Raw genomic sequence first — 17,500 nt, forward strand, 5'->3', positions numbered from 1 at the left:
AAAAAAAGCAACTATAAGAATATACTTTCGACATGCGATGTATCATTTTTGGATGACAGACAGACAGACAATTCCTTCATCAGCAACTGTGCACGGTTTATCTCGACTTGTTCTGTTCCCAACGACCTATCATACATACACTTCGTTCGTTCGTTCGATCGTAACAGCCCAAGTTTACGTTGAGCAGCAGGCATGATCACGTGTACTTTGGGTGTAGTTGCGGGCAAAAAGAAAGAAAGGAAGAAATAGAAAGACAGAGAAAGAGAGAAAAAACACAGGAAAGTGTGTTTGTCCCTGATAAGGGGAACGGGAAGCGAATGTTACATGGGGCAGCAAGTGTGCTTTGCTCCCTTCGGGAAGAGGGATGCCACTTAACCTGTGGTTTCGTAGGAGGGGAAACCCCACTGAACTCTGTCTGTATGTCGGTCTGCCTGTATGTCTGTGTGTCTGAGGTTGAGACTAACTCACTCATATCTGTATGTCTGTCTGTCTGTCTGAGGCTGAGACGTAACTCACTCCTACCTGTATGTCTGTGTGTCTGAGGTTGAGACGTGACTCACTCCATCCTGTATGTCTGTCTGTGTGTCTGAGGTTGAGACGTGACTCACTCCTACCTGTATGTCTGTCTGTCTGTCTGAGGTTGAGACGTGACTCACTCCATCCTGTATGTCTGTCTGTCTGTCTGAGGTTGAGACGTGACTCACTCCTACCTGTATGTCTGTCTGTCTGTCTGTCTGAGGTTGAGACGTGACTCACTCCTACCTGTATGTCTGTCTGTCTGTCTGAGGTTGAGACGTGACTCACTCCATCCTGTATGTCTGTCTGAGGTTGAGACGTGACTCACTCCTACCTGTCTGTCTGTCTGAGGTTGAGACGTGACTCACTCCTACCTGTATGTCTGTCTGTCTGTCTGAGGTTGAGACGTAACTCACTCCTACCTGTATGTCTGTCTGTCTGTCTGAGGTTGAGACGTGACTCACTCCTACCTGTATGTCTGTCTGTCTGTCTGAGGTTGAGACGTAACTCACTCCTACCTGTCTGTCTGTCTGAGGTTGAGACGTAACTCACTCCTACCTGTCTGTCTGTCTGTCTGAGGTTGAGACGTGACTCACTCCTACCTGTCTGTCTGTCTGTCTGTCTGAGGTTGAGACGTAACTCACTCCTACCTGTATGTCTGTCTGTCTGTCTGAGGTTGAGACGTAACTCACTCCTACCTGTCTGTCTGTCTGAGGTTGAGACGTAACTCACTCCTACCTGTATGTCTGTCTGTCTGAGGTTGAGACGTGACTCACTCCTACCTGTATGTCTGTCTGTCTGTCTGAGGTTGAGACGTGACTCACTCCTACCTGTATGTCTGTCTGTCTGTCTGAGGTTGAGACGTGACTCACTCCTACCTGTATGTCTGTCTGAGGTTGAGACGTGACTCACTCCTACCTGTCGTCTGTCTGTCTGTATGAAGTTAAGACGTAACTCACTCCTACCTGTCTGTATGTCTGTCTGAGGTTGAGACGTGACTCACTCCTACCTGTATGTCTGCTTGTGTGTCTGAGGTCGAGACGTAACTCACTCCTACCTGTATGTATGTCTGAGGTCGAGACGTAACTCACTCCTACCTGTATGTATGCCCGTCTGTCTGAGGTTGAGACGTGACTCACTCCTACCTGTATGTCTGTCTGTCTGTCTGAGGTTGAGACGTGACTCATTCCTACCTGTATGTCTGCGTGTCTGAGGTTGAGACGTGACTCACTCCTACCTGTATGTCTGTCTGTATGTCTGAGGTTGAGACGTAACTCACTCCTTCCTGTATGTCCGTCTGTCTGAGGTTGAGACGTGACTCACTCCTACCTGTATGTCTGTCTGTCTGTCTGAGGTTGAGACGTGACTCATTCCTACCTGTATGTCTGCGTGTCTGAGGTTGAGACGTGACTCACTCCTACCTGTATGTCTGCCGGTCTGTCTGAGGTTGAGACGTGACTCATTCCTACCTGTATGTCTGTCTGTCTGAGGTTGAGACTAACTCACTCATACCTGTATGTCTGTCTGTGTGTCTGAGGTTGAGACGTGACTCACTCCTACCTGTATGTCTGTGTGTCTGAGGTTGAGACGTGACTCACTCCTACCTGTATGTCTGTGTGTCTGAGGTTGAGACGTGACTCACTCCTACCTGTATGTCTGTCTGTGTGTCTGAGGTTGAGACGTGACTCACTCCAACCTGTATGTCTGTCTGTCTGAGGTTGAGACGTAACTCACTCCTACCTGTCTGTCTGTCTGTCTGTCTGAGGTTGAGACGTGATTCACTCCTACCTGTATGTCTGCCTGTGTGTCTGAGGTTGGGACGTGACTCACTCCTACCTGTATGCCTGTCTGTCTGTCTGAGGTTGAGACGTAACTCACTCCTACCTGTATGTCTGTCTGTCTGAGGTTGAGACGTGACTCACTCCTACCTGTATGTCTGTCTGTCTGAGTTTGAGACGTGACTCACTCCTACCTGTATGTCTGTCTGTCTGAGGTTGAGACGTAACTCACTCCTGCCTGTATGTCTGTCTGTCTGTCTGAGGTTGAGACGTAACTCACTCTTACCTGTATGTCTGTGTGTCTGTCTGAGGTTGAGACGTGATTCACTCCTACCTGTATGTCTGTCTGTCTGTCTGAGGTTGAGACGTGACTCACTCCTACCTGTATGTCTGTCTGTCTGTCTGAGGTTGAGACGTAACTCACTCCTACCTGTATGTCTGTCTGTCTGAGGTTGAGACGTAACTCACTCCTACCTGTATGTCTGTCTGTCTGTCTGAGGTTGAGACGTGACTCACTCCTACCTGTATGTCTGTCTGTCTGAGTTTGAGACTGACTCACTCCTACCTGTATGTCTGTCTGTCTGAGGTTGAGACGTAACTCACTCCTGCCTGTATGTCTGTCTGTCTGTCTGAGGTTGAGACGTAACTCACTCCTACCTGTATGTCTGTCTGTCTGAGGTTGAGACGTAACTCACTCCTACCTGTATGTCTGTCTGTCTGAGGTTGAGACGTAACTCACTCCTACCTGTATGTCTGTCTGTCTGTCTGAGGTTGAGACGTGACTCACTCCTACCTGTATGTATGTCTGTCTGAGGTTGAGACGTAACTCACTCCTACCTGTATGTCTGTCTGTCTGTCTGAGGTTGAGACGTGACTCACTCCTACCTGTATGTCTGTCTGTCTGAGGTTGAGACGTAACTCACTCCTACCTGTATGTCTGCCTGTCTGAGGTTGAGACGTGACTCATTCCTACCTGTATGTCTGTCTGTCTGTCTGAGGTTGAGACGTGACTCACTCCAACCTGTATGTCTGTCTGTCTGAGGTTGAGACGTAACTCACTCCTACCTGTATGTCTGTCTGTCTGTCTGAGGTTGAGACGTGACTCACTCCTACCTGTATGTCTGTCTGTCTGAGGTTGAGACGTGATTCACTCCTACCTGTATGTCTGTCTGTCTGAGGTTGAGACGTAACTCACTCCTACCTGTATGTCTGTCTGTCTGAGGTTGAGACGTAACTCACTCCTACCTGTATGTCTGTCTGTCTGTCTGAGGTTGAGACGTGACTCACTCCTACCTGTATGTATGTCTGTCTGAGGTTGAGACGTAACTCACTCCTACCTGTATGTCTGTCTGTCTGTCTGAGGTTGAGACGTGACTCACTCCTACCTGTATGTCTGTCTGTCTGAGGTTGAGACGTAACTCACTCCTACCTGTATGTCTGCCTGTCTGAGGTTGAGACGTGACTCATTCCTACCTGTATGTCTGTCTGTCTGTCTGAGGTTGAGACGTGACTTACTCCTACCTGTATGTCTGTCTGTCTGAGGTTGAGACGTAACTCACTCCTACCTGTATGTCTGTCTGTCTGTCTGAGGTTGAGACGTGACTCACTCCTACCTGTATGTCTGTCTGTCTGAGGTTGAGACGTGATTCACTCCTACCTGTATGTCTGTCTGTCTGAGGTTGAGACGTAACTCACTCCTACCTGTATGTCTGTCTGTCTGTCTGAGGTTGAGACGTGACTCACTCCTACCTGTATGTATGTCTGTCTGAGGTTGAGACGTAACTCACTCCTACCTGTATGTCTGTCTGTCTGTCTGAGGTTGAGACGTGACTCACTCCTACCTGTATGTATGTCTGTCTGAGGTTGAGACGTAACTCACTCCTACCTGTATGTATGCCTGTCTGTCTGAGGTTGAGACGTGACTCACTCCTACCTGTATGTCTGTCTGTCTGAGGTTGAGACGTGACTCACTCCTACCTGTATGTCTGTCTGTCTGAGGTTGAGACGTGACTCACTCCTACCTGTATGTATGTCTGTCTGAGGTTGAGACGTAACTCACTCCTACCTGTATGTATGCCTGTCTGTCTGAGGTTGAGACGTGACTCACTCCTACCTGTATGTCTGTCTGTCTGAGGTTGAGACGTAACTCACTCCTACCTGTATGTCTGCCTGTCTGAGGTTGAGACGTGACTCATTCCTACCTGTATGTCTGTCTGTCTGTCTGAGGTTGAGACGTGACTCACTCCTACCTGTATGTCTGTCTGTCTGAGGTTGAGACGTAACTCACTCCTACCTGTATGTCTGTCTGTCTGAGGTTGAGACGTGACTCACTCCTACCTGTATGTCTGTCTGTCTGAGGTTGAGACGTAACTCACTCCTACCTGTATGTCTGTGTGTCTGAGGTTGAGACGTAACTCACTCCTACCTGTATGTCTGTCTGTCTGAGGTTGAGACGTGACTCACTCCTACCTGTATGTCTGTCTGTCTGTCTGAGGTTGAGACGTGACTCACTCCTACCTGTATGTCTGTCTGTCTGAGGTTGAGACGTAACTCACTCCTACCTGTATGTCTGCCTGTCTGAGGTTGAGACGTGATTCACTCCTACCTGTATGTCTGTCTGCCTGTCTGAGGTTGAGACGTGACTCACTCCTACCTGTATGTCTGTCTGTCTGTCTGAGGTTGAGACGTGACTCACTCCTACCTGTATGTCTGTCTGTCTGAGGCTGAGACGTGAAAAAAAAGCACAAATAAAAAATATACAAAGCATGCCGACACACATCATTTTTTTTGTTTTTTTTTTTTTTATCAATCAACTAGTCATATTATCAAGCTAAACCGACGATGACGACAACAGTATTTAAAAAAAAAAAAAAAAAAAAAAAAAATTACCGTGTCATTTCCTAAAGTTCAAAGAGAATGAATATTGACAAAGGGTTTATGAGCTGAGACAATGAAAGCAGGGAGGGGTGAGGGAAGAGAAGAAGAAAATCCCGAAAGCAGTGGCTTCCTTTGACAGCTGATGCATGACGAGTTATTTGACGGAGTGTGTGGGTTTTAAAACTGGCCATGTGACCATTCGAACATCGAACCGTGCCTTTCATTTGGCCTAGCGCTGAAGGCAGCTGCAATGCTGCCTTTCTGGTTTTTGGGTTTTTGACTCACTTGGGTAAACAAAGTGAGTCTATGTTTTAACCCGGTGTTCGGTTGTCCGTGTGTGTGTGTGTGTGTGTGTGTGGTAAACTTTAACACTGACATTTTCTCTGCAAATACTTTGTCATTTGACACCAAATTTGGCATAACAATAGGAAAAATTCAGTTCTTTCCAGTCATCTTGTTTAAAACAATATTGCACCTCTGGGATGGGCACAAAAAAATAAATAAATAAAAAGAAGCCTAATTATATGCAAACTGCATTTACTGTTATATTTATATTTTTGGTATTCTCTAAACTTGGCACTTTGACCTCTTATTCTGACACAACAACAAGAGCAGTCATTATTATCATTTTTTGTTCAAACAGGAACTTCTTTTGCTAAGCATGGAATTTTTATTTATTTTTTGCAAACGTTTTGGTGCAGAGAGTAAAAAAAAAAAAAAAGGGAAATTACTCTGTAATTAATGCTAGGGGACTTAATTTATCACAAGTGAGTCTTGAAGGCCTTGCCTCTCTTGTTTTTTGTTTTTTTTAACGGAAGCAAGATTGTGGCTTGTTTCCATGAGTGCATATGTTTCCTGTTTTGTGTTGTTGTTGTTGCTGTTTTATTTTATTTTATTTTATTTTATTATTTTTTTTTTTTACTGTTCTCTTTGTCCCTTGACGTGCACGGTGCACACTTGAGAGAGACAGAAACAGATAGACAGACAAAGACAGAGAGACAACTCGGAACTCTGAATGGTTTCATGAATAGACCGTCAGACCCATGTCATTGAGGGTGTGGTTACAAAGTCATATTCACAACAGAAAAGGATAGTTTCAGGGAAGAGGGACGGTGTGTGTGTGTGTGTGTGTGTGTGTGTGTGTGTGTGTGTGTGTGTGTGTGTGTGTGTGTTTGTGTGTGTGTGTGTGTGTGTGTGTGTGTGTGTGTGTGTGTGTGTGTGTTTGTGTGTATGTGTGTATGTGTGTTTGTGTGTGTGTGTGTGTGTGTGTGTGTGTGTGTGTGTGTGTGTGTGTGTGAGAGAGAGAGAGAGAGAGAGAGTCTGGCCCATAACATGAGTGTTGACGATGTTCTGTGTGCAGGGGAATGTTTACATTTTTTTTTGTAGCTTGCAACCGCACATTCATTGCTTTGTGAGCAAAACCAGACAACTTCATCAGTAGTAGATATAAGTAAGCACAATTTAAACATACATGGATTTCCAGAATACTTTGGCGGAATGAATTCACTTCTTATTTCATAATACTTGGGACATATAAGTAAAAAGTGAAGGTCTGATTCTAGCGTGTTCTTGCAAAAAGGGCACCGTTTGTTTTTGTCCAGTCTGGGTTTATATTGTAAAAAATTGTAAATCTAGAGGTGGCACATACCAATTCTAAAACTTGACAATGTTTCGCGCTGTTGGATATTCTTAACAAGATACAAATAAGGGATGATCGCTGGGGTGTGTTTGAACTGAGAATAAACGTAATAGAAATCATGGGATTGCAGCGAATCATGCCGACTTTGAGCATGATAGCAATCAATAAGCCTTTGTTTAAATTCCAGAGACAGAGATAGTGACATAGACCAGAGGCACAGATACAGACATTCAGACAGAGAGACAAACAGAGACAGACAGAGAGATAGAAAGAGGGAGGAAAAGATAGGTAGAAGGAGGGAGAAGGAGAGAGACCGTCTTGAAATGCCGCGGTTTGATTGTATCATTCAAAATGTGGAAACGAGGGGAAATACACACACACACACACACACACACACACAGAGGCGACTGGCGTCAGTGGATCTGAACCTGTCTCCTGCTCTATTTGTGCCGAGGGTGAGACGAAAGGGGAGGAGGGTGTGTGTGTGTGTGTGAGGGGGGGTGGCGGGGGGTGGAGGGAGGAGGGCAGAGAGAGACAAAGCAGTCCATAGCCTTGGCACTTGGCATCCTGGCAGGGAGGATAGGGGAGAGAAGGGTGGGGGAGTCAGGCAAGGGAAGATGTGTGAGATGTGCAGGACGTTACGATATCTCGATAAACACAGAGACACACTACGTCCTGCCCCCCCCTTGCGTCTTGATAACGGGAACACGAAGCGAGCTTTGGCATCCCAACAAAAAGCCCACTCTGTTTTTTGGTGTGTTTTTTTCCCCCCCCTATGCTCCTACTTTTCCTTCAGCGTCCTTTTTGCTGTGCCCTGTTTATGTTTATGTTTATTCACCACCACCCAACCACCCCGCCTCACTGAAACATCCGCAACGAAAACAAAAAAAATTCAAACAAGCACAAAACAAAACAACAACCAACCCCCCCCCCCTCCTTCCTTCCTGACCGAACGATGACCTGAGTGTTATCACTATACTTCCTATGCGAACGTTCACGAAAAAGCGAGCACTGAAACGAACGAACGATTGTGAGAGATAAAACGAGGTGTTGGCTTGCTGACATTTATTCCCAGGTGGAAGTTTGGGATGGATGTCAGTGGGTGAGGGTTACTGCAGTCAATCACATCTGGGTCCAGATGTGGGGGTGAGAGGGGGGTGAGAGGGAGGGCGCCAGGGCGGGTGGGGGGGGGGGGTAGGGGTAGAGGGGGAAAAAGTGAAAGGGAAGAGGGGGGGTCGGGGGGGGGGGGGGGGGGGAGGGCTGGGTTTCCCCCACACCCATTTTCAAGGCTGTGACCGTGACACAGAGACCCGATTCTCCAGTCGGACCCGTTTTTATGGAGGAAGAGAACGAGAAAGACGACGGCGAGTGTATAACATTGCCTATTTTGATGATGAAAAAGTGCAATATAGACACTCATATGAAGAAATTTCCTACCTATGCATACCAAGAAAATGCCCCAAGTTTTGTCCCTTCCACCCCCACCCCCCCTAATTTATTCATTAACCTATTTATTCATTTATTTGTGATCACGTTTGTTTGGCTGGGTTTTGTTTTTTGTTGTTGTTGTTGTTGTTGCTGTTTTTATCTTTTATTATTATTATTATTATTTTATTATTTTTTTTTAGAGTTTTTTGCTTTTTGTTTGTAACGTAGTGCATATTCAGAACAGCGACAAAAAAAGAAAAGAAAAAAAAAGAAGTAAAATATGCACCATATATGTCTATGTTCTTCTGCTGTATACGTCTTTGTCTTGTTACACTTTCTTTTCCTGCTATGCGTTAAGTTAATGTAATGTACTGTATTCGTACTGTTTGGTTATATTAAGATTTGTGCAATGTAAACAAAAATTGAATGAATAAACATTTTTTGGGAAAAAAAAAGACCACGGCCAAAACGTTAGGTATCAACTTTTCTCCGCATAAACTTTCTTTTTTTTTTCCTTTCGAGTCGTTCCCTCTCACCCATTGTACAGAATAGTTGGTGTGAATGCGTGTGACTGCCTCCGAAAACACGGTGGTTATCAGTGATATAATGTGAGGTAATGTTGGCATTGCGGCAAAACTTTCAACTCCCACGATTCCTTTTACATCGTCATCCATCAACGGGGGGGGGGGGGGGGTCACAGATACTCTTCCCTATTCCTGCCGTCAGCTTTACTGCTTTTCGTGCTCTTTGGCTGCCTCTGTATCTGTTGATTAGAACCGAAAACGATTGTTTTATTACTCAGCAGGCACGGCAGGATGTTTCTGTGTGGAATTCGGCCAGCTATCTCTGAGGAGAAAGCTTTCACATAACCCAGCGTCATTTTCTCTCTCTCTCTCTTCTGTTTTTGTTTTTCCTGATTACCTGTTATTAATCTATATCACATGGATTTTTCTTGTCGTGAATTCTTTAACAGCTAACCACATGCATGCAACACACGGGACCTCAGTTTATTTTGTATCTGTATTTTCTTTTTATCACAACAGATTTCTCTGTGTGAAATTCGGGCTGTTTTCCCCGGGGAGAGCGCTTCGCTACACTACAGCGCCACCCCCCCCCCCCCTTTTTTTTCCCTGCGTGCAATCGAAGTGGATTTTTCTGCAGAATTTTGCCAGGAACAATAACCTTTTGTTGCCGTGGGTTCTTTTACGTGCGCTAAGTGCATGCTGCATACGGGACCTCGGTTTATCGTCTCATCCGAATGACTAGCGTCCAGCCACCACTCAAGGTCTAGTGGAGGGGGAGAAAATATCGGCGGCTGAGCCGTGATTCAAACCAGCGCGCTCAGATTTTCTCGCTTCCTAGACGGACGTGTTACCTCTAGGCCATCACTCCACTTATCGCCTCACCCGAAAGACTAGCAGCAAAACCACCAATCCAGGTGTACTGGAGGGATCCGTGTGTGAACTGAACCCGGTGTAACGTCCCATAGGATCCTGAAATGCTTCCCTGTGGACGTACTAAGACCGTCACTTCCTCCATACTGTTAGGTTTTAAATTCAAATATTACTGGAACATATGCAGTATGTATTTAACACCACTATTTTTCTCCCATTTTCGGCAAGATGCTTCAGTGAATCATTCTCCTAGTATAATGAAACGTGATTTGGGATGAGTGGCAGACAGACAGACAGACAGGCAGGCAGGCATACATATTTGCATACACGGAGACACACAGACACACACAGACGCAACGCCCAAACAGGGAGAGAGAGCATACAGAAAAAAACCGGCTCCATTTTCTTTGCAATCATACGCCAGCCAACATAATGACATCGGCGGTGAAATGCATATAATCCTCTCATCAATCTTACTTTCTTATATCCTTTCCGAAAAAGTGAAGCTGATGTGACCACAGTCTGAAAAACAACAACAACAACAAAACACCCAAACCATCTCACATGCCAGGCAGCTTAGAAATACATGCGCATCCTGTTCATTTCTGGACGTTTCTTACAAGGACACAAAGATAGGTGAAGATCGTGTTTCCTCCAAACATGTATTTTATTATCTTTTTGTTAAGAAAGTTTATGAATCAGTTCATCATCTCCAAATACTGTGAAAAGAGGGAGAGGTCACGGCATATACATAATATATATATATATATATATATATATATATATATAAGGGAGGGCGGAAGAGAGAGAGAGAGAGAGAGAGAGGGATGGATACAAAGGGCCTTTTATCTAAAGTGAATCACTGTTTGGCATTACAGCACTCAAAGCCACACGCAACACGTGGGCTACTTGGCGTGTGGAAAAAGCCCAGGGGTTGTCATGTCTCAGTGGAAATAAAACTGTTTAGGTCACGTGCCCTGATACTAAGAGACCCCCCCCCCCCCCCCCCGCCCCCCCCCACACACACATCCGAAGCACGTGCACAATGTTTACTGCCGACGTCTGGTGATGAGGGGCCGTCACTCTCATGAGTACAGGCCTCCACTGATATCCAACCACTTTTCATACACTTTGGGTGTGTTGAAAAAAAAAAAAAAATGTGTAAAGTGTCTGTGGGTGTATCGCAAAATGTGTCAGTTGTCTGTGGTTGTGCACGTTCAGTTGTTGGTCGTGGTGGCTTTGGTGTCGGTAATCAAGATCATTGCAGGTCCTATATAACGTGGTGGTAAGCGAAGGGATGGATGATGAGTGACGAGGCAGATTGTAAGAACGGACACACTTGAAAGAAAGAAGGGTGTGGGAGGTGGGGAGGGGGATGGGGGGGCAGGGAGTCGGAGGAGGAGGAGGAGGAGGACGGGAGAGGAAGAGAGAGGGGAGGTTGGGGGGACAATGAGGGAGAGAGAGAGAGAGAGTGGGAGAGAGGGAGATATAGGGAAAGGGAGAGAGAGAGGGAGGGAGATATAGGGAGAGAGAGAGGAGGGATATAGGGAATGAGAGAGAGGGGGAGATATACGGAGAGAGGGAAAGAGAGGTGGGAGATATAGGGAGAGAGAGGGGGGGGGGCGATATAGGGAGAGAGAGAGAGGGGGGGGATATAGGGAGGGAGAGAGAGAGAGAGGGAGGGGAGAGATATAGGGAGAGAGCAAGAGAGTGGGGGAGATATAGGGAGAGAGAGAGAGGGGGGGGTGGAGATATAGGGAGAGAGAGAGATGGGGGGAGATATAGGGGGAGAGAGATAGAGAGAGAGAGTGAGGGGAGATATAGGGAGAGAGAGAGATATATATATAGGGAGGGAGAGACGGGGGTGGTATACGGAAGAGACAGAGGAGGGGGGGGGATATATAGGGAGAGAGAGAGAGGAGAGATACTGGGAGAGAGAGAGGGTGGGAAGATATAGGGAGAGAGAGAGAGAGAGAGAGAGAGAGAGAGGGGAGATATAGGGAGAGAGAGAGGGGGATATATATATATATATATATATATATATATATATAGAGAGAGAGAGAGAGAGAGAGAGAGAGAGACAGACACACAGACACAGACAGACAGACAGAGCCCGGACAGAAGCAGCAGGCGACGTGCCCTACCCGTCCTTTGGCGATGATGAAGAACGTGTCTCCCCGGGCCCCTTGTCTGATGATGTATTCCCCGTTGTTGTAGTGGGCCTGCAACGGTCACCACACACACACACACACACACACACACACACACACACACACACACACGGACGCACACACACACACACACACACACACACACACACACACAGAGACACGTACACACACAGACACACGCACGCACACACACACACACACACACACACACACACACACACGGACGCACACGGACGCGCGCGCACACACACACACACAGATATACACACACGCACGCACACACACACACACACACACACGTACACACACACACACACACACACACACGCACGGACGCACACACACACACACAGACACGTACACACACAGACACACGCACGCACACACACACACAGACACGTACACACACACACACACACATACACACACGCACGCACACACACACAAACGTACGCACACACACACACATACACACACGCAAACACAGATGCACAGACAGACAGACACACACACACACACACTCATATTAATGGGTCCGCTTGTATCACCTACAGATATAATCACTCACACTGATACAGACACAGACACACACACACACACACACACACACACACACACACACACACACACACACACAGAGAGAGAGAGAGAGAGAGAGAGAGAGAGAGAGAGAGAGAGAGAGAGACCTCTTACATTTTTTTTTATCGTGTTAATAATATCACTCTTGGTGAAGAGACGTATCAAGGGCGAACAACAATAAAAAACAACAACAACAACAACAGCAGAAAAAAACAACCACCACAGAGAGACAGACAGACAGACAGACAGACAGACAGACTGACAAAGACAGACAGACAGACGGACAGACAGACAGACAGACAGACAGACAAAGATCTGAAAACGTCACAAAGTAATCCGTATGTTTGCTTTTTGCAATTCCATGCCGTTACTGTATAAAGAAAAGGGGAAAAAACAACAACAACAAAACACACACACACACACACACAGACACACACACACACACGAACAGAAGCAGTAACAGTAACAACAACAACAACTGCACATAATATACAACTCAGCAAAACGCATTTCAGCATTTGATAAAGAAAACATCCACCGCCCGCAAGATTAGTTGCCAACAACAGTACAACCCACCAACCCGATTCATTAGACAACAAACTCCGCACATGTCTGCCCAGCGTACTTTAAAAACAACAACAAAAAACAAACAAAAAAACAACGTCACACATGTCTATTGTTCAAAACAAATGAGACAAAATTACTTTTGAATATCACGAAAGCGCTTAAATTTGTCTATGCACAAGATTCAACGCTATATAAGTACCATTATTATTATTATTTATTTATTTATTTATCACGACACTTCAGGGAACACACACACACACACACACACACACACACACAAGAAAAAAAAAAGAGACGAAACGCATATGATTAATGGATAGTTCTCATTCAGACAATGACAGACATTAACGAGAACGTGAAGAAGATAATGGATGGGTAGATGGACAGTTGGCGTCCCTGCTTCGGTGCACAACAAAGCCATTAATCGATCGCTGAAAATGGTGGTGCGAGTAAAAAAAAAAAAGAAAAAGATATCTAGCTGTCCAAGTTGAAATGACTGCCACGGCAAAATACAGCGCATTCTTTGGGATTTCTTTTTTTTTGTATCGCATGGTCTGAACATTATGTCGTATGTCTCCTCGGTAGCCGTGAGCGCGAAGTAGAGGACGAAAAGTACTCACAATGAAAGAAGAGTTCTTTGACCCTCTCTCTCATCAGGCCTGAGTGGTTTACGGGTGTGTGGGTGTGTAGGGGGGGTCGGGGAGGGGGGGGGAGGGGAGAGAGGGAGGGGCGTGGGGGTGGGGGTGGGGGGTGGGGGGGGGGGCTGATGGATGAGGTGCGAGATTTGTTTGGCTGGAGAGGATGAACAGCGCAAAGTATGCGTCTCTGGACAACAAAAATAGTAGGAATGGATAATTAAGAAAAAAAAATTATTAAGAAATTTAAAAATGCCAGCAGAACATAACCCCCCCCCCCCCCTCGAAATACTACGATCATCATGGCATCATACTGATCACAATCGCAGTTAAGTATATATATATAATATATATATAAATAAAAAAAACTATGAAGAAGATGATGATGATCATGGTGACTATGAAGACGAAGAAGTAAAAAAGATTTCCTGTCTCCGTGACAAACAGTATCGGTTTCAGTGTCAATGAGACGTGAAAGCGCCACCACAACTGCTGGAGTTCAAATTAAGAAAATGGAGGGGTGGTGGGGGGTACCGGGGGGTAGGGCTGGGGGCGGTTGGTGGGCGGGGGGTTCGGAAGAATCTCTGGCCTGCACTTACACCAAACGCTCAGGCCAGGCGTGGAGAGAAAAACACAATAACAAAACCATAAACAAAACAAGCGCAGTCACAAAAGTCTTTTTTTTTTTTTTTACTGGCACAGTCACACCCAAGACAAAACCCCCACACCGGCACACAGACAGGACACATAAGCACTCTATACCTCCTCCAAGACATCGGCGATCTTGCTGAGCGTTTCCTCTGGAAGTCCCTCGAACGTCGGAACACTGAAACATCCAACATAGACGTTTCCTGACTGCACGTGCATATCACATCAAACGTTCAAATGATAAACTCTGAAATGTACACACACACACACACACACACACAATTATAAATGGTAATAAATCGTTCTGAGAATTTTTGTATTTCAAGTGATTAAAACACGCAAGAAAGATGGAATACAGGATTTTCCGTATGAGACAAAAAAAAAGTGAAACAAATATATATTTTCAACACCAAAAACAAAATAAATCACAAAACTTTTCTTGATTAGACATAAGTTTTAAAAAAAAAAGAAGAGATCAAACATAGAACTTTATTAGAGAGGATAATGACAATATAATCAAACAAAAATATCTTGATTACACATGACACAGACAGTTAGATAGATAGATAGGTGGATGGACAGATAGATAGATAAATAGATAGTTAGGCATCCGTCAGTCTAGGACGGGAGAAGATTGATACACAGCATCGAGAGTGTCTGGGCAGGACAGTACAGGAGTGACAGTCCTTCCCACAATGGGCACAGATAAAGTCCAACGCTCGTCTCTCTGGCTTTGGGCCTTTCTCCTCAGTCTCCTTCACTGAGAAGGAAAAACGTTTAGTGTGCAGGTCAATCGTCTCTTTACCTCAGAACGCGAGGCAAGCGTCTCTTTGAGATTAGAGAACCTTTTCTGCACCGTCTGCCTCCATGCTGATAGTTCTGAGGCCACAGATCCCCAGGTATTTTAGGAAGACCTTCAAGGTCTCCAGAACTCTCTCTCTCTCTCTCTCTCTCTCTCTCTCTCTCTCTCTCTTTCTTCTTCTTCCATTAATGTTCAGCGGTCATAACTTTGACCATTACTAACATTTCTGGGGTGTGCATGCTGGGTATGTTCTTGTTTCCATAACCCATCGAACGCTGATATGGATTACAGGATCTTTAACGTGCGTATTTGATCTTCTGCTTGCGTATACACACCAAGGGGGTTCAGGCACTGGCAGGTCTGTACATATGTTGACCTGGGAGATCGTAAAAATCTCCACCCTTTACCCACCAGGCGCCGTCACCGTGATTCGAACCCGGGACCCTCAGATTGAAAGTCCAACGCTTTAACCACTCGGCTATTGTGCCCGTCTAACATATCGGTTCAAACACATAATTCCTTAATTACTCATTACACACACACACACACACACACACACACACATATATATATAATCAAGATCAATCGTTATCTGGACGACAACTGGAAGAAAACAACTTTATTCCCACACGTGTGCTACTTGGCGTTTACATCCTTCTCTATACTGGTTGGACAGTGAACCTGCAAAAGGCATGGGATGCAAGTGACTGCAAAGCTTTGGTCCAAGGAGGCCGACAGAAGTGATGGGGAACTGAACGAGCCTTTTATTTAACGTGCAACAGCCCCGGCAGACTGTTCGATCGGTCTTTTCCTGGAACGAACGGGAGGGATATTGCGCTGTTTACAGGTGAAAGCTGGTCTCTTCGTTCGTTGCTTCCAGCACTTCTCTTCTCTCTCTGTGTGTGTGTGTGTGTGTGTGTGTGTGTGTGTGTGTTTCTGTCTGGTTCGCTGTGTGTGTGTCAGTCTGTCTGTCTGTCTGTCTCTGTCTCTCTCAGAGAACTGGGTGTGATAAGGAACTGTTCAGTTACATTTCTCTCACTAAATGGCGAAATAACGTCTCGTTTCGTTTTGTTTCCTTTGTCCTCTCTCTCTCTCTTTCTCTCTACGCGCGCGCACGCGTGTGTGTAATCGGAGGACGAAAAAGTAAAAGCGCGCGTGTACACACACACACACACACATGCACGCACAGACATACACACAGACACAGACACACGCGCGCGCGCGCCCTTGCTTCTTGATTGGTTTTATGACCGTATTGTCCCGTTTCTACGCCACGTGTAAATCAAGTCTTCGGCAGTCTGCTATAACGCTGGTGTCCCGTGAACCATTTCAGTAAAGTGCATGGAGCAGTTGTTTTTTGTTTTTTTTCTGGATTTCATGTCCAGGCTACACCCATTTCCTGACCGGCTCCCGTTTAAAACCCCTTGACTGACATAAACGTATTACGTACGTGCATAGTGACGTCACTGATGATGTCATCAGAAAAAGAGAAATTGCTCTGGAAAGCTGGTAATTCACATAGTTCGTCTAGAGTGGTCTATCTCCAGACCATTTTCTCAATTTTAGGCTTATTATTTTGGATAATGTTTTTATGACCTGAAACACCACTTTCTGCTGTTTTCCCCCTGGCACTGATGGGGTTTTAATTAAAACTCACCGTGGGGATGTCAGTGTAAATAGCATCCCCAACTTCTGGAACATCTGTGCTGGAAATTTCCTCTATTCTTAGATAGCTCTCTTTATTTCTGCCTTTTCAAAATTTTTTTATTCCTTCACTGTTGTCTGCTTTTTCTGCCTTCCCAGTCCATTTTTCTTTCTTTCCGCAGTCTGTGATGTACTATAGTGTACTGTTTTTCTCTGGCGATTTGGTAGTGAAATTGTTAACACTGGGATGAGCACTATCTGTCCATTCTGCAATGTTATTTGTCTATAATTATGGCCTTTTAATGTATTTTTTGTTTGACTTTGAAGTTGTTGGGGTTTTTTTCCCTTTTTTTTTTTTGCGATGTTTTGTAAACTGGGGATGATAAATTCAGTGAGAAGGGCTGACATTCTCAGCATGGCCTAGTCTTATTTGCCCAAATGAGCTAAATTGTTTGGATAATGTGTCATGAACTGTGTTTTGTGGGTTTCTCTTGGTGATTTTTATTTATTTATTTATCTATTTTAAATAATTTTTTGGGTAGATGTGCCAGTTTTGTGTTGACGCGGTTGAGCATTTGTATGGTTTGACAGTCCTGATATGGCCCTAGCGGTCGGCTGGACCATAAGCAACAATAAACAAATAAACGAACCCTGTTTTAAAAAAAATAAATCATCATCGTTTTAGCGACAACTGGAAAAAAAAAAAAAAGGAAAAAAAAAAAAAGTATCCAAGAACCGGTGCAACGCGCTACAGTTATCTCCCAACCAGATTCGTCCCCTCAGGGTGTTTTGACAAGCGGCGAATGTTTTCTCTGCGATCAT

The 17,500-nt window shown here is 45.2% G+C and overlaps 1 protein-coding gene across 3 annotated transcripts in view; it reads right to left on the minus strand.

The window, feature by feature from the left end:
* The window catches only part of LOC143289706 (cGMP-dependent protein kinase 1-like), a 362,793-nt gene that overhangs the window by 69,350 nt on the left and 275,943 nt on the right, over nucleotides 1-17,500 (minus strand). For all 3 annotated transcript variants that reach the window (XM_076598769.1, XM_076598760.1, XM_076598778.1), the window contains exons 7-8: nucleotides 14,347-14,410; nucleotides 11,777-11,854 (exon numbers count right to left, since the gene is read on the minus strand). In XM_076598769.1, the coding sequence (XP_076454884.1) occupies nucleotides 11,777-11,854; nucleotides 14,347-14,410 (142 nt within the window). The remainder of the gene's footprint in view (nucleotides 1-11,776; nucleotides 11,855-14,346; nucleotides 14,411-17,500) is intronic.

Source organism: Babylonia areolata, chromosome 1, assembly GCF_041734735.1.
Source record: "Babylonia areolata isolate BAREFJ2019XMU chromosome 1, ASM4173473v1, whole genome shotgun sequence".
NCBI lineage: Eukaryota > Metazoa > Mollusca > Gastropoda > Neogastropoda > Buccinidae > Babylonia > Babylonia areolata.